General features: G+C 50.7%; 10 protein-coding genes across 10 annotated transcripts; 5 read left to right on the plus strand and 5 right to left on the minus strand.

The window, feature by feature from the left end:
- The first annotated feature begins 61 nt into the window (after nt 1–61).
- Nucleotides 62–1,258, plus strand: COCSADRAFT_38897 (uncharacterized protein). The gene is made up of 3 exons (XM_007703948.1): nt 62–287; nt 524–582; nt 647–1,258. The coding sequence occupies exons 1-3, from the start codon at nt 271–273 to the stop codon at nt 961–963; spliced, it is 393 nt and encodes a 130-aa protein (XP_007702138.1). The 5' UTR covers nt 62–270; the 3' UTR covers nt 964–1,258.
- Nucleotides 1,259–1,295: 37 nt separating this feature from the next.
- Nucleotides 1,296–4,395, minus strand: COCSADRAFT_38898 (uncharacterized protein). Its single transcript, XM_007703949.1, has one exon. The coding sequence runs from the start codon at nt 4,039–4,041 to the stop codon at nt 1,420–1,422; it is 2,622 nt and encodes an 873-aa protein (XP_007702139.1). The 5' UTR covers nt 4,042–4,395; the 3' UTR covers nt 1,296–1,419.
- Nucleotides 4,396–5,616: 1,221 nt separating this feature from the next.
- On the plus strand, nt 5,617–6,749 carry COCSADRAFT_38900 (uncharacterized protein). Its single transcript, XM_007703950.1, has 3 exons — nt 5,617–5,751; nt 5,807–6,180; nt 6,229–6,749. The coding sequence occupies exons 1-3, from the start codon at nt 5,654–5,656 to the stop codon at nt 6,603–6,605; spliced, it is 849 nt and encodes a 282-aa protein (XP_007702140.1). The 5' UTR covers nt 5,617–5,653; the 3' UTR covers nt 6,606–6,749.
- On the plus strand, nt 6,732–8,612 carry COCSADRAFT_228113 (uncharacterized protein). The gene has a single exon (XM_007704231.1). The coding sequence runs from the start codon at nt 7,190–7,192 to the stop codon at nt 8,465–8,467; it is 1,278 nt and encodes a 425-aa protein (XP_007702421.1). The 5' UTR covers nt 6,732–7,189; the 3' UTR covers nt 8,468–8,612.
- A 439-nt stretch (nt 8,613–9,051) lies between these two features.
- COCSADRAFT_38901 (uncharacterized protein) lies at nt 9,052–10,248 on the minus strand. The gene has a single exon (XM_007703951.1). It carries the CDS (start codon nt 9,784–9,786, stop codon nt 9,508–9,510), a length of 279 nt encoding a protein of 92 aa, XP_007702141.1. The 5' UTR covers nt 9,787–10,248; the 3' UTR covers nt 9,052–9,507.
- A 2,087-nt stretch (nt 10,249–12,335) lies between these two features.
- Nucleotides 12,336–14,088, minus strand: COCSADRAFT_38902 (glycoside hydrolase family 10 protein). The gene is made up of 3 exons (XM_007703952.1): nt 13,621–14,088; nt 13,062–13,522; nt 12,336–12,942 (listed from the first exon to the last, which is right to left on the minus strand). The coding sequence occupies exons 1-3, from the start codon at nt 14,081–14,083 to the stop codon at nt 12,799–12,801; spliced, it is 1,068 nt and encodes a 355-aa protein (XP_007702142.1). The 5' UTR covers nt 14,084–14,088; the 3' UTR covers nt 12,336–12,798.
- A 728-nt stretch (nt 14,089–14,816) lies between these two features.
- On the minus strand, nt 14,817–16,392 carry COCSADRAFT_162616 (uncharacterized protein; the record flags this gene model as incomplete). Its single annotated transcript, XM_007704232.1, has 5 exons — nt 14,817–14,924; nt 14,977–15,541; nt 15,593–16,103; nt 16,158–16,280; nt 16,332–16,392. 5 exons carry the CDS (start codon nt 16,390–16,392, stop codon nt 14,817–14,819), a joined length of 1,368 nt encoding a protein of 455 aa, XP_007702422.1.
- Nucleotides 16,393–18,461: 2,069 nt separating this feature from the next.
- On the plus strand, nt 18,462–19,323 carry COCSADRAFT_183237 (uncharacterized protein; the record flags this gene model as incomplete). The annotated part of the gene is made up of 4 exons (XM_007704233.1): nt 18,462–18,648; nt 18,709–18,811; nt 18,894–18,990; nt 19,051–19,323. Coding segments are annotated over 4 exons (482 nt in total), but the record flags the coding sequence as incomplete, so codon positions are not given.
- A 1,270-nt stretch (nt 19,324–20,593) lies between these two features.
- COCSADRAFT_38905 (uncharacterized protein) lies at nt 20,594–21,438 on the plus strand. Its single transcript, XM_007703953.1, has one exon. The coding sequence runs from the start codon at nt 20,936–20,938 to the stop codon at nt 21,374–21,376; it is 441 nt and encodes a 146-aa protein (XP_007702143.1). The 5' UTR covers nt 20,594–20,935; the 3' UTR covers nt 21,377–21,438.
- A 733-nt stretch (nt 21,439–22,171) lies between these two features.
- COCSADRAFT_38907 (uncharacterized protein) lies at nt 22,172–25,206 on the minus strand. Its single transcript, XM_007703954.1, has one exon. The coding sequence runs from the start codon at nt 25,117–25,119 to the stop codon at nt 22,249–22,251; it is 2,871 nt and encodes a 956-aa protein (XP_007702144.1). The 5' UTR covers nt 25,120–25,206; the 3' UTR covers nt 22,172–22,248.
- Nucleotides 25,207–26,178: the final 972 nt, after the last annotated feature.

Below are 26,178 nucleotides of genomic sequence, written 5' to 3' on the forward strand. Positions count from 1 at the left end.
TCTGGGCGGTGAGAGAAGGCACAAAGAACATCGAGTGCGGACTAACAACCTCACCTCCGAACATCTATACCCATAGCCACTACATCTTGTCGCAGTCTTTCCCTGTGGCCAACCTACCCTTCCGAACTAGTCGCCTTACTCGATCCTTTGGATTCGAGTCTTTGTCATCACTCGAATAGAGAAGTTTGCCTCTTCGCCGCGCAAGTCCCAGGCAATCGCGTTTATATACACGACCAAGAAGAGTAGATTTAAAAGGACAACACCAGCACCATGAACGCGCCAGACAGGTACGTCTCTACTTTTTTTGTTTCTGATTCAATGCACACGGCCATCCTCGGCATGCGCGGTCCACGATCCTGTCTTCTTTTGCAAGGACGATGCACCGCAACGACTATGCGACGTAGATCCACCACCAGCCCGTGTAAACACCTGGACAGCGCAACCTCTTGAGTCAACGCGACTGGCGCATGCCCGCCATACCCTGCGCTACATACACAAAGCTAACCACCACCGCCTCCCCCAGATTCGAGCTCTTCCTCCTCGACGAAGGCCAAGAAAAAGTCGAAGAAAAGGCGGAAACTCGTACGTCCTCCCTTCCCCTCCCCCCTTCCAAACCTTCCATCTCCCTCTCTCTAACCCCGCAAAGGCGTTCCTAACACTGCCGTCTTCACCTTCAACAAAGAAGACCATACCCTCGGTAACCTACTCTCGCAGCGCCTCCTCAAAAACCCCGCCGTCATGTTCGCCGCCTACAAAGTGCCGCACCCGCTCTTCGCCACCTTCGAGCTGCGCGTCCAGACCGACGGATCTATCACTCCCAAAGAAGCGGTCATGAAGACGTGCAGGGAGGTTATTGCGGATTTGAGCAAGTTGAATGATAGTTTTCAGACGGAGTGGATTGGCAAGAGGATTGTCAGTGAGGGCGAGGCGGAGAGGGCGATGAGGGAGCAGAATAATTTTTAAGGGAGATGGTGGAAGGGAAGGGAAGGGAAGGGAGAGGGGGAAATGGGGGGTGCATGTAAAGGCGTTTTCTTATGAAGGTGGATGCTGCGGTTCATGATTATGGCGTTTTTTGGGGGGATTGACTGCAGGGCAATACGAATTTATCGAAGAATGAAATATCAATTTGCGCGTATCGTTGAGCTTACTACATTAATTTTGGGATGTAATTGCTGTGAGATGGAGACTTGTGGGTGAGAAAAGGGGGTGAGTGTTGCTTGTTAATATTGGGAAGCCATTAAGTATTTAGAAGAATAAAAGATAAATGATTTGTTTACAAGTGTAATTGCATGTCACGACCATATTGTTGTGGCATGTTCATTCGTACAATTTATCTTGTTATACCTGACATCTACTTTTTACCATAGTCTCCAGGTACCCTATTCCGGAAACAGGCGAAGAAGATGGCGAAGAACTCATCTACTCCCCGTCCTCAAGATCAGACCACCGACCCGACGTAGGTCTAGTCGCCAGAGGCACCTCCTGTTCCGAAGCCGCTGCCTTATCCTCTTCACCAACAGCCACAGACTCCGAAGCTTCGGGCACGTCCGTTGGCGCAGCACCCTCGTCATCCCTTACAATCTCACTACTAATACTACTAGTCTTCTCCTTCTGCTCTTCCTCTTCCTCGGCTGCCTCCCAATCTTCAGCTACCTCAACAGGCGTCTCCTTCTTCTTTTTCTTGCTGCTCAGACTCAAGACTGCAAAGCCGCCCTTGTTGCCAAATGGTGTGCTCTTCTGCACCTGTCGTGTAGGGATGCCCTTTGATGCTGCGACTTGGCTCCAACCAGATCCAGGTCCGACATCGGATTCTTTGCGGAGAACCGTCAGAGTCGAGTCGAGTCGCGCGAGCTGGATCTTGCCAACGCTTTGCGCATTGAGAGCTTGGGATAGCGGTGCTCGAATGGATTCAAGCATGGCTTGCATGTCGGGTTCTGGGATGCTGAGACGTGCTGCTAGAGGCGGCTTCAATGCGACTGACTCGTCTGAGAGAAAGGTGATTTCCAGTTCGCAGCGGAATGATGTAGTTGCCAGTACACTCTTGATGATAGGAGCAAGTTCCTCTATGGTGAGTGCGAAGCGAGGATTGAGGATGAGGAACGCGTTGTATGGATCTGCATTCATAGTGCTTGCCTTGGAACGTAGTGTTGCAGAAGAAGAGGCAGCTGGAGCCGGTGCAGGAGCAATACGCTGTTGGACTTGACGAGTGCGTGCACACTCTGCAAGTGTTCGCATTGGTGCCATGACAAACTTTGGAGTTTTGAAAATGGCCACATGGCGATGAGGCTCTGGGTCCATACTCTCAGAATCCATGCCAAAGTCCTCTGCAAGTGAGTGTATGAAGGCACGCTGGTTGCGAGGCATGGGCTTGAAGCGGAGGCGTTTCTCCTCTGGATCAGCTGCGAAAAGCCGCAATTGCTTCTCTTGTGTGGCTGCCCAAGTAGAGTTTTGTTGATACATGTTCAACGTGGCATCAGAATAGGGGATATGGTCGTTTTGGTGGGCTGGATCGACGTTGAGAGCAAGTGCTAGAACTCGGTTTCGCTCTAAACGTGCGCATTCCTCGTCACACTTGAGGTTCTTCTTCAGATTGCCGTCGCTATTCTTTGAAGCATTGCATTTGGCCTCTTGCTTGATTCTCTGGCAATCGCAGGTAACGAAGATCTTGTGCGGGCAAGGCTTCTCCTCTGTACATGGATGAGGGAAATGGCATGAAGCCAAGCAAGGATGACCACAGGTGCTGAGCTCCTTTCCGCAGGCCTGTGTGCAAGGCTCTTCACACTCTCCAGGTCTGTGGCATTGCTTCTGGCACTTGTGTGTACCGCACTTGAGAGTACGACCACACACCTGGCCACAGCGAACTTCGCTTAGCCAGCATGGCTGATTCTTAAGAACACTTTTGCCGCACAGACATGGTTTCGTAGTCAAGAAAGCGCATTTGGGGCAAGCCTGGTCGTCCTGATGGCAACTGTGGTCCAACTGAGGATGACCGCATTCCTTGGGCCGTTCGCACTTGAATCGGCAAGGGGGTGGTTTGGTACCGCAGGGTAGAGGAGGCTGCAAAACAGTGCGTCCACAATTGCAGCTGAGCTCGTCGAAGATGGCATCGCGACATGTTCCGCAAGGACCTTTGTGACAAAGTTCCTGGCAACGGTGCTCAGGATTGCCGCATTTCAGCTGGCGACCACAGCTGCGGGTACATATATGCTCTGATTCAAAGTTTTCGAGAGGCCGGCGAGGAGCTGAGTCCAGTGGTCTCGGCTTGCGACGGTTGGATTGCCGCTCGGCAGCCTTTTTCTCGCCAGCACAGCAGCGTTCGCCACACTCGTGTCGTCCACAGTTCAATGAGACACGGCAGACGCGCATGCACTGAGGAGGCTCTTCGGAACCTTGGTGGCATATCGTCTGGGACGATGTACGGCCACACCTGCACGAAATGCTGACCTTTTCCAAACATGGTCGACACTTGCCCTGATGACAATGCTGTCTGCATGTATGTCCGCATGCCAACATCTGCCCACAAGGTTTATCGCAGTTAGGTATCGGGTCTTCGCAGGCCGTCCGAGATTCACTTGACATGTCGCGCAGTACAGTCTTGCCGCAAGGACAATGGGTGACTACATCTGGAGATCGTAGGCAGTGAGGTGCTTCCAGATTCTGTGGATGGCACGCCTGTTCGCAGGTGTGCTTTCCACAATCGAAGGAACGACCGCATTTGTTAGGGCATTGGAATGAGCCGACCCAGTTCTCTGTCGTACTACTGCCGTCTGCAGCGACGTGCAGTTGGCTGCTATCCTTTTCGATTTCTCGGTCATGACACAGAATGTCCTTCTGAACCTGACCACAGTAGCAACGCGCTGGCACCCGCTCTTCACAGGCACCACAGGGACCCTCATGACACGGTCGTTCACAGCGATGCTGTCCGCAAGACATGAGTTCTCCGCAGACGCTACCGCAGCTCCACCCGTGCTCGTAATCGGTATCGACGCAGCGACGTGTCACTGACTTCTTGCCACAAAAGCAGTGCTGCGTAGGTCCCATCAAGCTACAGGGCGGACAGGGCCCAGCATGGCACGTCGAACCACAGGGGTGTGGACAAGGCTTGGGAAGGACCCGTGGTCGCGAACAAGACTGTCCACATGAAAACGGGGGTATACCAGGTGTGGAACGAGGGTCCAACTCCTTCTCACACCAGCAGTGGAAATTCTTTGGCAAAACGTCCTTTGGCAAATTGCATCCTGGACAACGCCATTGCCTCGGTGGGGGCGTCTCTCCGTCTTGGGCTTGTTGTCGCGCCGCTGCTGAGCCCTCGTTGGTTGACCATTTCTTGATGCATCCCAGGTGGAATACTGTCCAACATGTCCTACACGACCAGACGCCCCGCGTTCGTCTCGTAATGTCCTCTGTACAGATGGCGCACTCGTAATGGCCGTTGTCAATGTCCTCGTGTGTTCTAGTGGCAATATCGGGCGCCGTCGACTTTGGGGCTTGTGGCTGCTTTTGTTTTGGCGGTCGTGGCTTGCGGATAGGAATCGGTTTGCCTGGCTGAAAGGCAGGTGCGTCTGCTTGTAGCCCTTGGGACATCTCTGAGGACACGGATGCAGTGTCATCCTCAACAGTCAATTGTCCACCAAAATGACGGCCACCAGCAGCTATCCGCTGGGGAGGACGCTCTGAGCCACCTCTTCCTCGACCACTGCCTCGTCCTCCACGTCCACCTCTTCCACCCCGGTGTGCCACTTCCTGTACAGAGGCAGGTACTAGCTCGAGTGCAGCACTGGGCTGCACATGGGCTGCTGGACCATTGCGACCTCCTCGACCTCGACCCCTGCCGCCTCGACCGCCGCCTCTTTGTGACTGCTGTCCTGGTTGTGGTTGCTGTTGCTGCTCTGGTTGTGCGGGTGTGTCTGTGCTGGCATTCGCATTCGTGTTTCGATTTCGTCCACCTCTTCGCCTTTGTGGTGCTCTTGGGGCATTTTCTGGGGCTGACGCCGGCGGCTGGGAGGCGACTGTGGGAGTCGACATATTTTGTGGCTCAGAAGTGATTGCGCTGGTGGCTGAGGGAATAGCGATCATACAAAGGCCTCGGGCCGGAAAAGAAAGAAAATTGAGTACAATAGCAAGCTCTAGTATTTGTACGGCCTGCTGAACTGGGAAAGGAAACAAACAAGAGAAAAAGACAGCTTTTGGGGTAATGCCGGGGAAGTTTGCAGTGGCGAGCAGTTTATATTGCAGAAACGGCGGGCGCAGGTACGCTAGGATGGCCGTTTCGAGAAGATGCAGCCACCGAGATGAGTCAAGTCGCACTCATTCCTCGGCCAGGCCAGGCAGCCAGGCACAACAGCAGCAGCGGCAGCGCGACTCTACAGTATTATCAATCGGGTGGCGTGGTGAGTGTGGATGCGTGTAGCCTTTTGTGGATGGGCAGTTGGCTGCATGGTGAATAGTTTATGGCGCCGCCGAATTTCCATTGTCATTTGTTGCATGCATGGGGAGCGAGCGCGTCATAGGGCCTGGCCGCCACTGTGGCTAGTGGCTGTGGCTGACAGTTGTGGCTGGTGCCGATGCATGGCTGCCGCATCGCGTTTGAGCTTCAGTGAACATCGCGGACAAGCAACCAGACCCCATCAACCCGCCATCCCCCGATATCATCATGGTCAAGACTCTCGCCGGCGCCCTCGCCCTCGCGGCCTTACCCTCCGCCCTCGCATTCCGCAACACGTCGCCATTCTTCCTCTTCTCCACGGCCGAGTACGCCTACCAGCTTCCCGTGCATCCTCACGTCTCGCAGCTAACCACCATGCAGCTTGCTGGTCCCAAACAATGACGCCGCCATCGCCGCATCTTCAGACGTCACTGCCGACGTCCTCAAAGCTCTCGAGCACTGCCCCACCAAATCTTACCTCGTCGTTGAGCAGAGGGGCGTCGCCGCTGCTGACTACGCTGATGGCCGCGCTGCACCCCAGCTGAGCAGATACATGGCCGGCAAGCATGCCGAGGTCAAATCGACTGTCGCTATCCCCGACATTGCTGGCAGCATCGACACGAAAGCCATCACGGAGCATCTTGTGGCCAAGTGCGGAAAGGGCTACAACGATGACGACGTGTGGTTCGAGAGGAAGACATTCGCAGTGCCGCCTACGTCCAAGGCGCTTCGCATCGAGCAGCTTCAATCTGATGGTTTGTTTCCATATGGCTGAGATGCGGTGCCAAAGCTGACCTGTGTAGATGCGACACTAGAGCAATTCATCGTCAACGACGCCAAGGCTGACGACTACACCGTCATTTACATCACCACACCTCAGACCGAGTCGCAAGCAAAGGAGTCTATCCAGCAGCAATACGAGATGGACATGCCATTCCCAGACGCTGTTCAGATGGAGCTCAAGCGCGACCTCTCCTCCCACGCTAAGCGCGCCAACTCGACCAACAGCGGCCTGTTTGAGAGGTATCAGTACTTCACACCGGGTATCTTCATGGGCTTTGCTGCCATAATCCCGCTCTTCCTGATCCTGCTTGTCGGAATCCGAGCCCTTACCAGTCTCGAAGTTTCGTACTTTGCCTTTAGCAAGGAGATGGGCCCCAATGCCCAGAAGAAACAGTAGACAGTGTCAGACTCTGGAGCGAACTTGTCAGTGTATCTTGTACGATTTGTGCGTTAGTAAGCATGGGCCGCCGGCGTTTGTATGGATTTTGGATTAGTAGGGAAATACCAAACTTGACATAACTATTTTTTGCTTTACCCGTTGGATTGGTTGCAACCTTACAGACACCTGAGACGTGTACACCGTCGGATAAAATTGCGCATCGTGTTTTCATTGCTACCACACTTACTTCTTGGAGCCGTACGACATGCACAAAGTCGGGTCGTTCGGGAACTGAGCTAAGCATCATGTCTAGTCGGTTCCCCAACTTTGCCGAGACTTCATCCTATCCGCACCACTCACAATGACGGTGAGCACTAGTTCGAGGAAAACAACCCTATGTATGACATTGATGTATAAGTGTTGTCCCGCCTAGTGGGGTGCACTTTAGTTTTGCTTAAATTGTGATTTGGATGGTAACTTGGGCATCACTACGTTGACTATAACTCGATATCTTTTTGCACACACCTATTCTCTTAGTCTTCCCAGCACTCATTAATTAATAGATCGTAATTAGGCACCTCATTATAGCTTCAGCGAAACCTATGGATATCATCATTCTGGGAGGTGGTATAGCTGGCCTAACCACTGCTCTTTCTCTCACCAAGTTCGCCCCAGCCTCTCAGACACCCAACATCACCATCTACGAGATCCGACCTGAACCCGCAACCATCGGTGGCGCTGTAAACCTGACACCAAATGCTCTCCGTCTTCTTTCACACCTGGGAGCACTGGACGAAATCCGTGCCCAGGACTATGGCGCAGAGTGTCTTGCCGTAGAAGTCTTCGACCTATATACCAACGTGAAGATTGCCGAATCATCTTTCAAAGGCCCCGAAGGGAAAGGCCTGGGAGACCCACCCTTTACAGCACTGAGAATAACAAGAGGCGAAGCCTTAAAAGGCGTGCTTGCCGCCATTGAAAAGCACTCAAACATCCAGCTCATCTGCGGGAAAAAGACCACCAAGATCGACGAAGACTCCACCGGCATAAGCATCGAATTCGAAGATGGAGGAAGCGCACGAGCCGATATTCTAATCGGCTGCGACGGTATCCACAGCGTCACACGCCTCAAGCACGTCGAGCCGGAGCGCAAAGCCATGTACAGTGGCATCTGCAACGCCTTTGGCTTTGCTCCCCGCCGCAAAGACCCCAGCACCGGCAATTTCGAGCCCACGCATTTCAGCATCAGCGGCATGAACTTTGGGCGTCGCGGCATGCTCCTAACCTCATTCCACGACCGCACCCAAGAAAGCATCTACGTCGGCGCTCTCATGCAAGTTCCTGAGATTGCAGACCGCAACGGCTGGAAAGCTGCGGGTGCCGATGCTCAGAAAACACGGGATGAGATGCTTGAACGCTACTCGGGGGCTGCGAATCCGCAGATTGCGCATTGGATTGAGGATGCGGAGGGGTTATATCTTTGGCCTGTGTTTACACTTTCCAAGGGAGGGAGATGGGCGACGGATCGTGTTATGCTTATTGGCGACTCTGCACATGCGATGCCGCCGCAGGGAGAAGCGACGGGAATTGTTTTTGAGGATGGTGTGTTGCTCTCGAGGTGTTTGGCTAAGTGGATGCAGACAAGACGGGAGGAGGGTGCGCCGGTTAAGGAAGCGTTTGATGCGTATGAGAGGCTGAGGCGTGCGAGGATCGATACGGCGTTTGATGAGAGTCAGAGTGTGGTCAAGACAGTGCAGGATACGCCGTGGTTGGGGCACAAGATTAAGATGAATGTTGTGCCGTGGTATCTTTGGTGGACGAGGGGGTATCGCGAGAAGCATTTCGTGGAGGATGTTACGGCTTGTGATATTGGGTATTGAGGGGTGAGGAGAAGGGAAGTCGTCGTTTGTATTTATGTTTTGAATAAGTGAAATGATTCGTATTTGTTGAGGCGGTTGAATAATGATTTTCTTCCTCTAATAATACGTTGGCACGACGTATATATTCAGAGTGTTACCCCGTCCCTTGCCCACCACTACCACAGCACTCACAGACATATGTGAGAAGTTCAAGTGGTGTCTTATGCAAGCAAAGACGTTTTCTGATTAACTTCAAGGATCTTTGCTTCCATTCGTCAGATCTACGCCAAGATGTGATGTAGTATGAATCCCTTCTTATCTACGTATGTAGCGCTAGAGTATCAACACTAGCTTGCAGTAAACTCCGAATGAACTTTCCCAAGAAGCCAGGTACAGCAGCAGAAACAGCCCTTGATCTAAGGCGATTTTAGAAATTTGAAGAGGAAGGAAACAGAATTACATGTCGCAGATAATAGCCTCAAATTTTATGTGAGAAGTTCGACGACTAAAGAAAATGCAGAGTCAGTGGGAGATCGATAATTCCAAGTGTAATGCTGCTCATGTGCGACGCGCAATGCAATCTCCCCGTAGGATTTCACATTGTTCCATCACTTGCTCAAACACCCCTCTTCATCTTACTATTGTTCTCCCGTCCGTACCTCGCCACACCATCATTTCGACTTTTAAAGTGATTGGCCTTTCTCTCATATTCAAGTACTCGGATTGAACATATAATCTTCTCTTTTATGAAACATAATACACTTACGCCAGTATCAAAGCGCTCTAAAACAACCAAGATCAAAACCACGCCATGCGCCCCTACTTCGACGCTTCAGAACTCCCTTCCTTCCGCACCCTATCAACCAGCCACGAAAACCGCGCCTTCCACACCTCCACCGCCCTCCAAATAAACTGCGTCCTCGCAATCTATTCAGCCTCCTCGAGACCTCTTACACAGAAGCCCCAACCCCTCCCTCGCAGCAGCAATCTTTCTGCAAACCCAACTACCTCATCTCGCCCGACGTAACCCTCCCCCATCTGCTTTCCTCCTCTCCCGCACCTCACCAAATCTTCTCCCCAACCGCCTTCCCAAAATACTCAAAACAAAACATGCCCCCGACAAAACTCGTCCCTATCCACTTCCACCACGCGCCGCTCCCAAAGCGAACCCCGAACTTGGATAGTTGAGTTGTAAACCACGCGGTTTCGGCTGCGTGTATAAGGTATATGAAATAATAAGTGAAATTATGCCAGTAACGCAGGTACCGCGCGACTCTTGGCGGAAGGACGGTTGAGGAAGGGAGAAGGAAGGCGGGTGTGGGAAGGGCGGCGAGAGCCATTATTACGCCGACTAGGATGATTTTGTTTCGTTGGGGGGAGGGTGGGAAGATGTAAGTGTTGTTTAGGGATTTGGGGGGCATGGTTGTGTTTTTGGTTCCTTTTGGTAGAATTCTTTTGGGCGATGGTGTGATGGGGTTTGTTGGTGATTGCTAGGTGACGAAGGAAAAGGCTTGGCGCTGTTGTTGGTTGTGGTGTTTACGGTTTGAATTGGGAATGGGAAGAGAAATTGGGTGGAGAGGAGCTTTTGGTTTGATTTACGTGTGCGGATGTTGACGGCGATATTATGTTACGGACTAAAATTGACGGGTGGGTGGTGAGATTGTTTGAGGGGGGTTTGTAATAATGCCGGAAAGAAACTAGAGAAGTACTACCGAGGTTCTTGGGGTTTGCACATGCATACGAAGCTGAATGAGCAGTTTGGATGCTTTGAGGAGGGATTGACAACGCGGTCGATTCAAAATGATGTATTTGATTGGATCTTAGACATGAATGTTAGGACTTTCTTTAGTATTTTCGTTATGCTTTCGATTAATGGCATGTGTTGCTGCGGGCGGCATTGAGGGATCAGCATACTGCCGGCGCTAGGGAGTGGCTGCCTCATATAACATTTCTGTGGCGCAAGAAACTTTTCGGATGATAGCCAGCAGGGATGCTGCCGGCGTTGTAGTCGAAGCTTATGAATAATTGGATTGAGGGGTCTTCATTGGTGAGTAGAGAAATTCAACTCTGAAGTTCAGCGACTAGTTGTCTTTATTTGTAAACAACAAGTGGAATATCATATGATAGAGAGGTGCCTTTAACGCGAGAAGTCCTGTATGCCAATTTTGGTTTATGTTGTGATCAAAACGGGATATGCAATGCACCAACACGGGGTGTTCCGATGGAACGCAGCGCTGAACTCACAGCCGTTCTGGTTCTAAAGCGTATCATCTTTTCTCCACAAGAACAAGGCATAAGGTAAAATGGAGCAAATCTTAGATGAGATATTGACTAGTATGTAGAGAAAGCCGTCCAACGAACTACTTGCCACAATACCCTCGAAGCCAAAGGACGTAATTCAAGAGCTATTCGAATTAGACTTTGGGATTCATATCCCAAGGCAAATCTCGAGCCAGTCAATAGAATACAATCCTCTGGATCAGGAAATTGTTATCGCACAAGCGCAACAACCAAAAAACCACTCAAGTCCACGAGTCATGTGCACTCACCAGTAGCTTGCTGAAGCAAAAAGTTACACAACAGTCCTAAGAGCCACAACGTCTCAATACTACCGATTACTGAGAAAGAAAACCAGATCCCAGCGCAACCAATAGCAGTAGCGGTAGTACCAGAAACCCCCAAACAACCCACATCCCAGTAGTAAGTGATCGGTCCAATCTATGCACATGCACACGCACACACTACTACCAAGTCTCCAACCCAACACGTCCAATTTCCTCATGCGGTAAATGCAGCACAAGAACCATTGATTCCTGGAACGGCTGCAAACACCATACTAAGGGCCGCAAAAGGGCATGCAAGCCTAGCTAGCCAGCTCCCCAAGCGGGCGGGAGGGGGGAAATAGTACAACGTCATTGGTTTGCTGGGCTAGGGGGGAGGGGACCGGTCGGCTGCTGTGGAACGGGGGCGGCGGGCCACCGTCTATGCGGCCGGCTTGGAAGGGGGTTGGTGGTGCGTAAGTAAGTGTGTGGTGCTAACCAGAGATTGATAGAGGAAAAAAATACGATCCTTGGAAGTGCAGGTCGTGGGTCTGGCGCAAGGAGAGGGGTGCGGTGCTAACCGCTTGCGTGTGTGGAGGTTCGGGTGGGACTGGGTTTGGATGGCAATTTTTGGCGTAAGAAGGTAGTGTTGTTGGGGATGTGTGGGAAAGTTTGTTCTGGTGTTGGTCTTTACAGGTGAAGGTTTTGCTTCTTACATGCATGTACGAAAAGAGAGTAGTTGAGGCGGAGCTACGCCGATTTATGCAGTCACCATGTGTGTGTGTGTGCAACCTTTTTCGAAGGCATTAATAAATGACGTTATGTTTTTTTCCTTTTTTCCCTTACCAAAGCCAACTGCTCCATCTATCTCCTACAGGTCAACATGTATCCTAGTAATAAAACGGAAGGTTTACATCCATCCAACAAGACTTTACTGTGAGTACATCTGCACAAGTACCATCACATCCCACACATGATGGGCATAACAAAGGCACCCCCCCTACGGCAAAGCAAGATTCTACGGACGGCAACACTACGGGCCAAACCCACACATACCCGGCAGATACAAATGCAAATGCATGCAACCTCTACGCCGGCCGCCTCCGCCAGCCCCAGCCCGCGGAAAGCTATTTGCCCGACCTGCGCGCGCCGGCACGTGCTAATCCAATGCCGCCATCACCCACAACCGGCAGTCTGCGCCCCCCACCAACGGCGAGCCCGCCCCATTAGCCTCCTGCACACAATTCACTTTAAACACAAGTCATGCCGCTCCCCAAGCCCCCTTCAAAACAGGGAACATCCCCCCAACGGACACGCCCTGGCTACGCGATACCCACACGGGTCAAGGGTCCGATGTGCGCATTGCATATCTACCTTGCTGGCGGAGGGACTTCGCCGTACGGGCCAATGGTTGTGTGACAACGCCGAGGGTGGGTGCAGGAGAGAGGCGAGGCCAAGAGGAATACGGGGCTGTTCATGGATGATGCCTTGAGGCTCACAGCGATCGATGGGAAGTGTGGAAAATTGCTTGATGGGGAAATATGGGTGTGGTGGGAAGAAGGTGGAGCGAGATGTTGGTGAGTAAAGAACGATGAGTCGCAATGATTCGTTCGTTCAGTGGCTTTTTTTTGGTGTATTACTTTGGAAAAGGGATGTACATGTGGGAAACATTGCGATTCTGAATATTTACAAGGTAAGGTAGAAGAGACATTGCGCTTTGTTGTATCACTCGTTTCTGGATCACAAGCCCCGTCTTTTTTTCCAACAACACCACTGTTGCCAAATTCCGCCATTTCGCAACGCAACGGAAATCTACACAGTGGTAACGTTCTTGCCGTTGAGCACGTCCAAGAATGCTGTGTAAGCAGGTTTTTTCTGGAAGTTGTCGTTCCACAGCAAAGCCGAGCCCTCGCCGTTGAAAGTCCCAGGGACCCAGGAGTACTTGTCGGCAATTCCCTACAAATCTTCGTCAGCCTTTGATTTCACCAAGCCCTTGTTCTCTTTCACCGCGCCCAGAGAAAGGTAAATACCGTAAAACAGAATTGAAAGGGAGGAGGAAAAGAAATCAGACGTACCCAAATAGTCATACCAATACACCTCCTCACGTTAATGCAACTCTGCGCCACCCTCGCCCAAGCCGCCGCCGCATCCGCAAGTTTCTGACTGTTGCTTGGATTCCTCGATCGGATATCCAGCTCCGTGTATGCAACATCGACGTTCAAATCAGCATAATCCTGTAGCACCTTCGTCAGGACCTGGACGCTGGGTGTGACATCGCTAGCCGTGTTGGTGGGCTCAGACACCAAGTGGCCCTGCAGACCGACGCCGTCGATGCGGACGCCCCAGGACTGGATCAGCTTGACGATGCGGAGGGCACCGGCGTGCTTGGCGGTACCGTACTCGAGGTTGTAGTCGTTGTAGTAGAGCTTTGCGGATGGGTCGGCGGCAGCGGCCATCCGGAAGGCGATGGGCATGTATTGTTCGCCGATGAGGCGGAGGAAGACGTTGTTTCTGTTTGTGCCGTCTTCGTTGAGGGCTGTGTATGTTTGTGTGAGATTTTGTTCGTTTATTTCAGTGCTATTGGGGGTTCTCATGTGATGGGTGTTTTTGGGAGGAGAAAACGATCAGACGTACCTTCGTTGACTACATCCCAGTGCGTGCACTTGCCACGGTATCGGCCCATTACCTGCTTGATGTGGTTCTCCATCACGCTCATCAGTGTGGCGTTGTTGTTGATCTGGTTGACCCAGTTTGGTAGCTGGCTGTACCAGACCAGCGTGTGGCATCGCATTTGCTTGCCATTCTGCGTGGCGAAGTTTGCAATGGCGTCGGCGTTGCCCCAGTTGAACTGGTTACGGTTGGGCTCAGTGGCATCCCACTTCATGGCATTCTCAGGCGTGATGGAGCCGAACTCCGAACTGCGGATGATGTTTTGCTCCGTGTTGTCGTTGCGGATGGTCAGCGAGGTGCCAATGTAAGAACGGCCTCGAGCACGGAAAGCAGCATCGAGAGCGTTGGCTGTTTGTCTGACTGAAAGAGGCGTGCTAGAAGCAACGCTGGCGAGCGCCAGGGCAGTGGTAAGAATTGAGAAATGCATCGTTGACTAACTCGGTGAAGTTCTGTCCTTTCACTCTATGGGATTGTTTTCCTATTTATACAACTATATTCATCACACACGATGGTGGGAAAATCTCGGTTTCTACCTCTTTCATCTGCACGTTACCTGACTCGAGCTGAATAACCGTCTTGTCATGAATACGAGAGTGGAGTTCCCCATATGACTGTTTTGCATAACGGCGATCACAGCGCTTAGACTAGGTGTGGATACGTGGATACACCATGTCTGCAATTGTGTTTTGCCCAGCCAGTCAGCATGATTTAGACCCATAAATCCCCTGAGTAAGGAGAAACATTGAGCCAACTGTAAACATTGTCTACAACTCTTAAGATTGCCAACTATAATGCAGACCCAAAGAATAGCTGTGCTAAACCCAGGGACGCAATCTGGTTGGCGTAGAGGACGTTTGACACCTATCTATTATTGGTTGGGCAAATATGATTGCAGTCGTGGTGTAGGTGTGAATATATGGGGTAGTGTGTTATGCATCAGAGAAGGCGTCACATGGGTCTTTCGGAGATATTAAAAGATGCGTTTGAAAAACAACCGATGGGCTTGGTATCCAACTCATAGTGCGGGGAAAGGGCAAAGCTTTAGCCCTGGCTTTTAACCTCTTTACCCGCTGCTATCTAGCCCAACACCATAGCCGTACGTCTGCAAGGAACCGCTATGGAAACAACAGCGAAAGGCTTGTTTGTAACCCTGCTAGCTTTTACGCCTTGGGTTTTGGGCTCACCATCAGGCCTTGAAGACTGGCTACACCGCCAGTAACCGTGTATTTACCGAGCTGTTTGATATCAAAGTCGAACCGGCGGATAATCTTCTTCAGTTAGTATTCGTATATGTGAGGCGTCATTTGCCTTGCAACGTACCTCCGGCAGCAATTTATGCGATTCAAGTATTGCCACGTCTTTACCCAGGCAAACCCGTGGTCCAATGCCGAATGTGAACTGGACCGCCTCCATGTCAAAACTCCTTTGCTGGCTTTCTAGCCACCTCTCCGGTTTATATTCGTTGGCGTCTTCTCCGTAGAATTCTTTGTTTCGCTGAATCGTGTACGCAAAGTTTGTAACGTCGGTGCCGCCTGGCACAAAGTGGCCGTCGATGACTTTCCCCCCCTTTGGAACTTCTCTGGCAAACAGGTTTACGGCTGGAGGCGCAAGACGAAGGCTCTCCTTGATACATGCCCCAAAGTACGGGAGATGTTGCTTCATCTCATCGTAACGGATTGGCGTGGAAAGAAGGCCTTTTGAATCAGCTGCTTCAATCTCTGCTTGTGCTCGTTCTAGGACTGAAGGGTTCGTGAGCATGAATTGGAGCGTCATACCCATTGCTGTACCCGTTGTATCAGCCCCAGCTAGAATAAGAAGTGTGACATGACTAAGCTTCTGTAATGGGCTCAATGAAGAGCCATCCGAGAAGCGAGCTTCTAGGCAGCTGATTATGCTTAGTCAATTGTTCTATACGCAATCTTCACAGATGACTTACTGTTGCAAGAAGTCGGGCTTCCCCTGAAATTTCTCCTCGGCAATCAGCTTCTCACGAGCAGCTATTTGCCTTTCTGCTTCGCCCATAAGCCAGCCCATTCCTGCCTCATCAGCGGCAGATGGAAGAAGCAGTTTCGCCATAATAGGAAGAGGCAGTAGTTTGTCTCGGAGGAACTTGAATCTTCCCGTGAAGCCGAAGATGGGAAGCCCCTTGCGAAAGTTTCCAATCAATCCCCTCTCATCGCGCTGGTTTTTGATGCTACCAAAGGGCTCCGAGAACGATATCATGCCGAGAATGTCAGCTGCAAACTCGGTCATCTTGTCGGATAGACATATGATGCGTTTGGCTTCGGCATGTTCATGAAGCTTGCTGATGAAGAGTGTAATGAGTTCGTCGAAGCGCGACTCCCATGCGTTCTTCAGCGGACCAATAATCCACGGACCATTCGACAAAGCTTTTCGCAACGCGCGATGTTCCTCGCCGTCTACAATCGAGACCAGGTTCGGGGGGCCTTTGATACACAAAGTAAATATGTGTACTGTGTATGGTTCATACTTACACTAACCTAGAGCTCCGGATTGATAGACTCCACCCTTAACATTCATCTGGTTGTCTCGGTAGATGTCTTTCATCGAAGATGTCCTACAGAAGAGAAGCACATAAGGAGATATGCGAATAGGGTGCTCCGCTGTGGTATGTTAGACCTTTGTTACCATGTGGGATCTGGGAGTCGCCTTACTTCCGTACACTTTTTCAAGATGCGCAATCCACTCAGGTTCCTTGCGAAAAATCGAGATCATGGCACCCACGAAAGAGAACGAAGTCGCGTACCATGGCCCGTGGAACTTCGCAAGGGGATGGAGCTTTTGCATGTAAAAGATGCGCCATAGTATCGATGTAAAGAGTATCCCAAGCGATAAAAGCCCAAGGTTGAGCGGTTTTCCAGCGAACTCCGTCAACGCTAACATCGCCATGTTTGTTGAGATGTGGATATTTAGAGTTCAGAAGTGCCTTCAGGTACTAGTTCGGTGTTCCTGGGTTTTCTGGATAAAACCAAGAATCAAACGCAGCATGAACTTATAAGCTGGGTTACTCCTCACTTAAAAAGCGCACCTACTACTTCACCTGCATATTGTGATTTGTGGCGATGGATATCTTTTCCCCACAGTGCTGATTCAGCTATGTTCTTGAGTTTCAAGGCCCGCTACACAGATGTAGACGTCCAGCTGATAGGCCGGCTCACGTCGTACATGTGGCCTGGCATACAGCAACTTGCCAAACTTGGGGACGGAGACTTTCCAAATAGGACATATCATGCTATCGAGGTCCACTTCTGTTTAGCCACATCAGTTAGCATGTTTAGCTCTGCGTATACCGTCGCTGATTTGCCGACACCCATGCAGGGATTATATGCAAGACATGTGGGAGGATTCCAAAGGTGCGCATCACGCCGGACTGGCCCGTAGCGTTGAGATGTATCCAAGGCTTGGTTCTCTGGTTAGAGAGCGCTTAGATAGCCACGCCGAACATACATGCATATGTATGTTGTCAATCCTGGTGTACGGGTATAGGATGACGACAAATGAACGAATGAAGAGGGTGTAGTAATTTGTCTTAGCAGAAAACATGTGAAGCCACCATCTTGCTGAAGGATCTCAAGGCTGACGTTTTGTCTTTTGATTGGTTATATCGCCATGTGAACGACTGATTGGGACATGACTTGGTATCATGTGTTGCGATGAATCGTTCGCCAAGTCTCGTTCAGCTCTGTCATTCTCGGGAGGCGTCCCGAACTTTGGAGCCTATCGGTCTTTGAAGCCGAGCCGAAGTGGGTGTTGCGTCATGTCTAACGTGGGTTTTTGATAACAACAGCCAGCGTACTTGCCTGGCTTTCGGCTAGGAATGTGCTCGGTTGTTATTGGCTTAAGCTCGTACGCGTTACAAACACTTCCAGCAGCCTTCGCAACTGCTCCACGTAGTCAACTACCAATTAAATTCATTCAGCATAATTCATATGCTTGGATGCGCCCGTGAGATTTACAAATGAAATGGGCTATCAAGAATATGTCTGCTCCTGTTGTGGAAAGCTTTCTTTTTGAATGTCACTTTCACAATTGCGATGCTGCAAAGTGGCGGACTTCCTAAAAAAGTGGAATAGCGACGGGTTGTTCTCATTTGCAAGATGCTTGACTTACACACTACAACCACTTTGGCCCATTTTGCCCGAAACGGTTTCTTCTATCTCGGTCGGGCTACCACGACATATTTGTGTTTAAATAAGCTCTACATGGGGAAATTAATGTGACCTCCAATGATCCATGCTAGTCATATATGATATATGAAGCAAACATCCTAATTGGACTGAAGTTCTGCAAGACCTTTTGAATGAACGTATAGAAATTGCGAATAGTATTTGGAGGCAGGTTGTCAGAGAGTAAATAGTATGGTGAAAGAAGTTGGGAGTTCAGTTTCCCACAAGTGGTATCAGCTGCGACACAAGTAATATAAAGAGTGGTGCCTGCTTCGGAAGTGGTACCTCCGTTGAATCTCAACGCCAGGGCCGCGCGGTTCGAGTATGTTAATTTCATTCCAATCACCATTTTGACCACAAAGTCGATTATCTTGAGGCTATAATGGCTAGCTTGGTGGCTTATTGTTCTTTTGTTAGATAAGTGAAACCTGTTAGCTAAATCCAAACCAGCCGTATCACTATGAAGCCTATTGGGAAGTAGTGTACACTAGATTAGAAAAGCTCACCTCTCTCTCACCTTGACATCTATAGTTTCGGCTCCGAAAAGTGGGGTTCCGGGTGATCAGGCATATAAGCCTTTTACCCCGCAGAGGCCTATTTTGTCTTCAAAACTATCCGCCATGACTGAAATCAATCCGCTTGATGTGCTGGCCATAAAGAACGTGGTATCACGTTACTGCCAAGCGCTGGATTCGAAAGACTTCGATATGTTAGGCGAGGTGTTCGTTCCAGATGTTGAAGCGAACTATCCCTTCAACAACAGCATGAAGAGCTTGAGCGAAGTGAAAGACGCTATCAAGAGCCGGTATTACTTCGACCCTCTTAGTTAGTGGTTGTGTATTATGTCAGAATCTAACCGTCTTAGTCTCGGACCGGTCCGCACACACCATAGCCTTACAACGCAAACCATCACTTTCAGGCCTGACGTGCGCACGGCGCAGGTAGAGACATACTTCCAGGGAGTGCATGTAAGCGACGATTGAGATGATCTCTCATAAGGCCGATCTGCTGCTTCCGAAACGCCTTTCACTTACAATTCCGTGTACGTAGTTTGGACAGGGCCCACATGAGGGCAAGATGCTGTGCGCATACGGTAAGTATATCGACAACGTGATGCTGCTGAAGGCAGAAAACGATAATTACGAGGGTAAGCAGTTCTTCCAAAAAACAGTATGAAGCATGGGCTTATCAACACCTGCGATTCTAGGTGTACGTGGTGCGAGCGGAATTTGGAGAATCACGAACAGGACGGTGACCTTTACCCAGAGGATTGGCGATGAGAAAATTATGCAGGAGCATTAATTTACATAATGTCACTGATTCTTTTGTTTTCTATGGGAGAATCACTATCGAGGCTCTCTTGCCTCTCTTAGAAAGTTCGTGTTGACGGCCACGTATGTGACGACACTACGCCTTCTCTCTGGTCCTTTCCATCTGCAAACAACTTCTGATAACCACTCACAATACACTCTGTGCCTGCATCATCGTCATCTTCAATTGAATCACAGTCATACCATCGTTTAATACAACATCACAGCCTTACTAACATCAAGATCATGGCTCCCAAGGCACGCCCGCTACCACTCGAACCTGTTAGTGCGGGAAAAGGGAACTTCGACGCGCAGAGAGCTACCATTCGACAGAATGTGGAGTTACTCAAGACGAAGGAGAACCATCACCGTAGGATTTTCAAATATCTCGTGGCGGAGCTATATGCTCGAAGTGAACGCCAGGGAGAGGACGACATCACAGAAGAGCAACATGATATTGTGGAGAGACTCAGAAGCAACGCCGGTAATTTCAACTTGCTCTATGGTGGGGACAGCGACTTCGAACATGGAAGCGTTCAAATGGTTGATGCTGAGGACGAAGCATATTTGACATCTCAAAGAGACGAGATTATTAAGCAAGTCCTGGAACAGCTTGATCAACCTATAATCATGCGCGAAAACATCGAAATATCAAGCTCTTCTTCTCCGGAAACGATTGCTCTTGAAGAGCCGAGGATTTTGGACCTAACAGAAAGCTTCGCAGCGCAATACACGGAAGACGAAATCAGAATCATCCGTGACCTTGCTGATTTGACCGGTGCACCATATTATCGAGCTGAGGAGTGTTTATCCTCAGCCCACTGGGATCTGGAACTGGCTCTATCATATTTGGATGAAGATCGACCCGCTCCGAGTGCTGGAGGCCTTAAAAAAGATCACAGTGATGCTTTGATCGCATTTATTCAGGATAGGCCCGTACAGCATGTATCAGTGGGATTGAGTGATGCTGCAAAAAGACGGGCTCTGGGACCGCAAGCGAACGTCAACTTGATCACGGCACTCAGGATCAAGATACAGCACGCTCAGAGGCAAATCGCTACTGAAGATAGACGAACCGAGGAGTTTGAATGTGCTGGCATTAAAATAAGAGTAGAGGAGGTAATTGGGGAAATCGATCAAGACTCGCCACCGATTGGAGACGCATATACTGCACCGGCGAATAAGCCAGGTACCACAAAGAAAAGCAAACCCGAAACGCGAAAAGGCCTCTCGCACGCTGGCCTACCTATATGGCTCGATGCAGCGGGAAACGTCGTCTCCCGCGCCGGCGTCCAAGATACACCCTACCAGCAATACCTCCAAATGCGACGCCGTCTCCAAATCCAACACTACGGGCACGAAGCCATTCCTTCCGACTACCCTCATCGCGGCGTACCGACAAGAGAACGATGCCCACCGCCTCTCGTACAAGAAGTAGTAGGCGTCGATGAAGAAGAAGACTCAAACGCCGAACTCCAGGCCATCATAGACGTCGTGTCAGCCGAACAAGTAGAGGAAGCCGCGAAAGAAGCCGAAGCCGCATAGATCGCGCATGTCAAGGACATTGCCAGAATCGCCAACGACGTTTCCGTAACTGGCGACGAGGTAGACTCCGTAATTGGCGACGAGGTAGACTCCGTAATTGGCGACGAGGTAGACTCAGTGGTCGGCGACCGAGAAGGGGAAACCCGTGTCAACTCTCCCGTCAGCGACGATGCTGGCAACGATGAGCAACCCACGACTCCCGCATTAAGAGATCCGTCCCAGCCCAAGAAACTCCACATGAAAGTCCGATTTAACCTCGGTGGTGGCGTCGAAGTCGCGCCAGGTGAGTTGAGCGACGGGGCTGCTGCGACTGAGCAGGTGGAAGAGGAGGAAGAGAGGGCGAGGCGTAGGATGGGGCTGGAACGGGATAGGGAGGCGGATGAGGTAGAGAAGAGGAGGAGGTTGTTTGTTTCGGAGGAGGAGGATGATGCGTGGGATGGGACATTTAGTGATGAGGAGTTGGATGTGGATGAGGAGGACGAGGACGAGGATGGAGAAGACGAAGAGTCAGCTGGTGATGCTGGGAGCGAGACGGATGATGAAAAGGAGAGTGAGGTTGACCGAAGTGGAGAAGAGGATGAGGGCGAGGGGCAAGAAGCTGAGGTGAAAGAGAGTGAAAGAGAAGTAGGCGAGGAGAAGGAAGATCAGGGCAGAATCGATGAGTTGATGGATGATTGAGTGAGGTGTGTTGGAGACGTGGTTAGCGATAGTCTTGGGACATCCATTGCATGAATCTGGTTATTTTTTTTCTAGACACGAAATCAAAGGGTTTCATGTGAGCATAAATCTTCGTCTGAGGTAACGTCCGTCCTAGCGTCGCGGGACACCCTGTGTGGCGGGACGCTTTTTCGTCTTGACCTTCGGCCTCAGCACAGCACCACTGCACAAGGTCAAGCTCAGCGCGCATCGGTTCCGCAGCTGCTGCTCTACCACAATGTGTGCCTCCAGCGAAGAAGAGCATAGTGTTGGATGTAGTGCAGCCTAATCCATCACTACCATTAATCGGCCTCTTCTAGTAACCCCCCTATCAACTTGCAACGACCGATCTCTGCTCACCATTCGGAAGCCTAGCAAGAGAGCCTAGATCTTAAAGACTAAGGTCGCAGGCTCTAAGGGCTGCTTTAAGATAAGAAATATGCTTTCCGGCAGTTTCTCCGCGTAGACGGCAAGATTATCAAAACGCGTCTTGCAGAGCGTGCGCTGTTAGCAGCACTTAGCATGCAGTAGCGTGCTGAGATGTCTGCGGCCCTTGCTGCGCGCTGTGGCTGAGAATCCCGGCTCTGAAAATGATGCCTCAGATTACTCTTGTTCCCGCCTATGCGAGCAGTCGTTCCGTTAGTCGTGCACGCATGGGTTACAAGAAGCTACTCCTTTGGAATTATGTCAATAACCACCCTCGTCAAGTAACTACCAACTTAGATAGATCTTAGATAGTTAGTAGATACATTGTATTAAACATCATATAAAGTTATACTCGATGAAAGAGCTTGAATGTATGTGATTTTGCGACCTGATAACATACACAGAGAGCGTATCATAAGCCCCTCAAGCTACTCTGCTTGCCAACTGCTCAACGCGTCAAGTGACGACCGCGTAGCAGGGTGCTGCTTGCCAAGGATGTGCTGGCGCGACTTCAAGCATCTTTCCATCAGTTCAAGAGCCTCCTGTTGACGAGCTTGTGACTGCAGCGTGTAAGCATGATTGTGCATACTGGCCAGCGTGTATGGATGCTCGTCGCCAAGTACCCTCTTCCTCGTCTGCATCACTTGCACCCCTAGCTCTCCGGCCTCGCCCCATCGTCCTTGGTTCCTATATATCGACGCCAGGCTGGCCATGCTAGCCAGCGTGTCAGGATGGTCGTCGCCAAGCACTCTCTTTTGAGTCTGCATCACTTGCACCTGTAGCTCTTCGGCCTCGCCCCATCGCCCTTGGTCGCTGTACGTTAACGCGAGGTTATGCGTGCTTATCAGCGTGTCAGGATGCTCGTCGCCAAGCTCTCTCTTCTGAGTCTGCATCACTTGTACCTCTAGCTCTTCAGCTTCTTTCCATCGCCCTTGTTTATTGTACGTCGACGCCAGGTAATTCATGCTAGTTAGCGTATGAGGATGCTCGTCGCCAAGCTCTCTCTTCATCTTCTGCATTACTTGTACTTGCAGCTCTTCAGCCTCTTTCCATCGCCCTTGGTTCCTATACGTCAATGCTAGATTGGCCATACTAATCAGCGTGCGAAAATGCTCGTTGCCAAGCTCTTTCTTCCGATTCTGCATTACTTGTACCCTTAGCTCTTCAGCCTCTTTCCATCGCCCTTGTTTGTCGTACGTGAACGCAAGGTTATGCATGCTTATCAGCGTGTCAGGATGCTCATTGCCAAGCACTCTCTTCCAAGTCTGCATTACTTGTACCCCTAGCTCTTCGGCCTCCTTATAACGTCCGTCACTATAAAGAGTTTTAGCACACATTAACGCAAAATCCAGCATCTCTTCGTTATTACTATCCACAAGACTATGCGACAGAACATGCTGGGCATGCGGAAGCAAGCGCCTCCACTTGCTTCTATTACTGTGATCATCGTCCGGAAACACCTGGATCACCCGTGTGATGGCGCGATGTCTCCATTGTTGGAGCTGTCCCTGAGCTTGTAATATATCACGTAGAGCATCATGTACCAGCCGATGAACATCCAGTGCTAACTCGGCAGGGCGCCTAGTGATGAGTGCATACTTGTCAAGCGTTTTGATGGCATCTTCCCGGGCCTGTGGCGACGGTGCCTCAAGAAGGTCGAGCGCGATGTCTTTCCGATCCACGCATGTAGCAAGGGAAAGATAGTCTGCAGCAATCACGTTTCTGTAGCGAACGTGACTAGTGGATAGAGACAATATAGCAGTAATAGGGTTCTCTGGACTCGAGTCTTGCAGTTTGTGCTTAAGCAAGTTGTCGTTATACTCGTGAACTACGCTTTTGTGCTTGTCTAGTTGGGTTGCGTACTCCTGCACTGTCATCTCACTAGCGCTTATACACGCGGCTGCCTGCACGATTGCTATAGGCAGGTATGATAACTCTCTGAGTAAGATGACTGACTGTTGTTCCTCGGTGGGTGATAATGGTCTCGATAAACAGTTTTGCAGCATTCTTAACGCTGTGTCTGCTGTTAGCTTATGTAGCGCTATGACATTTTGTGGAGTAAGCATCTCAGCTATCTCGGTGCTTGTTGTTGTGGTGATGACAGAACATAGTGTAGACTGTGGTAGGTAGTCAGCTAAGCCTGCCGCATCTACCGTTGACAAGCCGCCAGACAGCAGAGTGATGTCATCTAGATTGTCCAACACCAGCAAACATTGCCGCTTACTCAGCTCTGCCACACAGTGCTTTACGACCTGCTTCATATCTGCCAGATCACCACTATTCCACTTAGGGATACCGAGCTTCCGCGCAACGCTTGCATAGGACTGGTAGAGGCTATCCTTGTCGCTCACATCTATCCAAACCACCGCGCAGTCCGTATTGTTCTGCCTTGTGCGGTATGCAACCTCGAGTGCAAGCTGCGACTTGCCCGTTCCACCAGGCCCAGCAATTGCTAGGATAGTAGTGTTTTGTTTGTTGCTAAAGAGTTTCGCCTCTAGCTCCGCGAGCTGCGGTTCGCGACCTACAAAAGACTTGTTACGCGAGAACGGAATGATCGACGGCGCGCTACTAAGTCCCTGTATCTCAGCCTGCAGTCTTTCTAATGCGCTCTCCTGTCCTTCGCCGTACGTTGCAGGCATAGAGATCCCAAGAAGTCCAAGTAGGCAGTATACCATATCCTCTCCCTCAGTTGTCACGCGGCGCTCAGTCCATCGCATGCGCTCAGATGTGCTAAACTGGTTGAGGGGACAATTGCGCAGCGCTGTAAACGGAATACCGGTAATGCTGTGCAGCAATTGATCAAGCGACGTTTTGTCGCCTAGGCGCCGTCCTTCGCGCGAGAAGAAATCCACCGATACTGGCGCAATCAGCTCTTGGAGCGTCCACCCACGGGTGAACCACGCGCTTGCACAGAACGACGCCTCCCAGTCGCTGCGTTGAACCGGCTCTGTTATAGTGGATACCGATACGTCTGACAGAAAGACGTAGCATCGCATCGCATTCCTGTACCACTGGAACATCGAATTGATAGCCCTTGAGCGCTCGTTGTTGTTCCATCTGTCGATGCAGCATGTGTCGATCCAGAAGTAATGCAGCTTGTCCCGCACCGCCTGCTCGGCGCAAAACATAAGCTTCTTGTAGCCTTCCTCTTTCTCCTTATAGATCTCGCTTGTTATATCTTCCATGAGGATCTCCGAGTCGCTCCATCTATGCGATAGGATGGCGTAGGGCGGAATGTGTTTGCCGCGGAAGTCTGTCAGGACAAGCCTGCCTAACGCGTCAAAGTGAAGAAGCCGCATGATGTCTAGCCTGGGTCCTGTTGAGGAGAGGGAAGAAAGATAGACTTAGTCATGTTGAGTATAGAACTACATGCTCGTGATGGGGCAGAGGAAGCTTAGGCTGGACTGGTGTGACAGTAGCTTGGCGAGGCAGTGCATGCCACAAGGCTGAGGGTACTGGCTACACGACGTGTCAGGCGCCTAGCACTGCTAAGCCTCACAATTTGCAATGGGGCAGTGCCTGCCTTACGACCTCATGCTTGATAAAGTGTATATACAAGCAAAGTGTCACCGAGCGAAGTAGACTTACGAGAACTGTCGTCTCAGTCCTGTCGCAATATTCATGTCAAAGAGCTAGCCCGCACGGCCGGGAAGAAGAGCTACTTGGGCCAGGTGCCCAGAGCTCAGCCACAGCGCGCAGCAAGAGTTGCATACATCTCAGCACGCTACTGCTGCACAATGCTGCTTAGGACCCACAGCCGATCTTGACGTCCGCGCGGAGTGAGTGAGTGAGTTGTATTTAACGTCTATATATAAAGCCTCCCTTGGGGCATGTAGACGGGCTATGCCTATGGCTTGCCGTACTATGCCTAGGATGCCTATTCTTATTTACATGATTGTAGTGGTCTAGTAGTGGTCGTTCCGCCTGTTGATCGCCACTGAAATGATTGTGCAGTAGGTGTGTATCCGCCTTTAGTTGTCGTAGCTGATGCTTACTAAGGAGTGTGTAGTATAGAGGACATAGGAAAGAGAAGAGAAGGAGAGAGAAGAGAGAGAAGAGAAAGAGAGAAGAGAAAGAAAGAAAATAGGAAGACAGGAAAAGTCTTACAAGTGTAGGCTCTAGTGAGGCCTATATATTGTGTTATAGAAACCTGTGATTTCTAGGAAGGCGGCAAAGTCCTCTGGCTCTTCCCAGAGCGTCTGGAGGTACTTGATTGCTTCGCTAGGTGTCCTAGGCGGTGCTGGTGGCCGTCTTGGCCAGCGCTGGAAGACGTTCGCTGTTGTGGTTTCCGGCATAGTGCGATGTGCAAGGGGGTCTTTGGGCGCCCGCAGGAGCACTTCAGAGTCGCGTTGTCATGG

This window comes from Bipolaris sorokiniana, assembly GCF_000338995.1.
Source record: "Bipolaris sorokiniana ND90Pr unplaced genomic scaffold COCSAscaffold_11, whole genome shotgun sequence".
NCBI classification, from domain to species: Eukaryota; Fungi; Ascomycota; class Dothideomycetes; order Pleosporales; family Pleosporaceae; genus Bipolaris; species Bipolaris sorokiniana.

Excerpts from the sequence above, each read along its gene's own strand:
- COCSADRAFT_38898 (XM_007703949.1), bottom strand. The coding sequence starts at position 4,041 with ATGGGACCTACGCAGCACTGCTTTTGTGGCAAGAAGTCAGTGACACGT.
- COCSADRAFT_38907 (XM_007703954.1), bottom strand. The coding sequence starts at position 25,119 with ATGCGGCTTCTTCACTTTGACGCGTTAGGCAGGCTTGTCCTGACAGAC.
- COCSADRAFT_228113 (XM_007704231.1), top strand. The coding sequence starts at position 7,190 with ATGGATATCATCATTCTGGGAGGTGGTATAGCTGGCCTAACCACTGCT.
- COCSADRAFT_38905 (XM_007703953.1), top strand. The coding sequence starts at position 20,936 with ATGAAAGTCCGATTTAACCTCGGTGGTGGCGTCGAAGTCGCGCCAGGT.
- COCSADRAFT_38900 (XM_007703950.1), top strand. The coding sequence starts at position 5,654 with ATGGTCAAGACTCTCGCCGGCGCCCTCGCCCTCGCGGCCTTACCCTCC. Across the intron at positions 5,752-5,806 it reads TTCCTCTTCTCCACGGCCGA|CTTGCTGGTCCCAAACAATG; the intron begins GTACGCCTACCA and ends ACCACCATGCAG. Across the intron at positions 6,181-6,228 it reads CGAGCAGCTTCAATCTGATG|ATGCGACACTAGAGCAATTC; the intron begins GTTTGTTTCCAT and ends TGACCTGTGTAG.
- COCSADRAFT_38897 (XM_007703948.1), top strand. Across the intron at positions 583-646 it reads CGAAGAAAAGGCGGAAACTC|GCGTTCCTAACACTGCCGTC; the intron begins GTACGTCCTCCC and ends AACCCCGCAAAG.
- COCSADRAFT_38901 (XM_007703951.1), bottom strand. The coding sequence starts at position 9,786 with ATGGCTCTCGCCGCCCTTCCCACACCCGCCTTCCTTCTCCCTTCCTCA.
- COCSADRAFT_38902 (XM_007703952.1), bottom strand. The coding sequence starts at position 14,083 with ATGCATTTCTCAATTCTTACCACTGCCCTGGCGCTCGCCAGCGTTGCT. Across the intron at positions 13,523-13,620 it reads CTGGGATGTAGTCAACGAAG|CCCTCAACGAAGACGGCACA; the intron begins GTACGTCTGATC and ends AAACATACACAG. Across the intron at positions 12,943-13,061 it reads GTATTGGTATGACTATTTGG|GGAATTGCCGACAAGTACTC; the intron begins GTACGTCTGATT and ends GAAGATTTGTAG.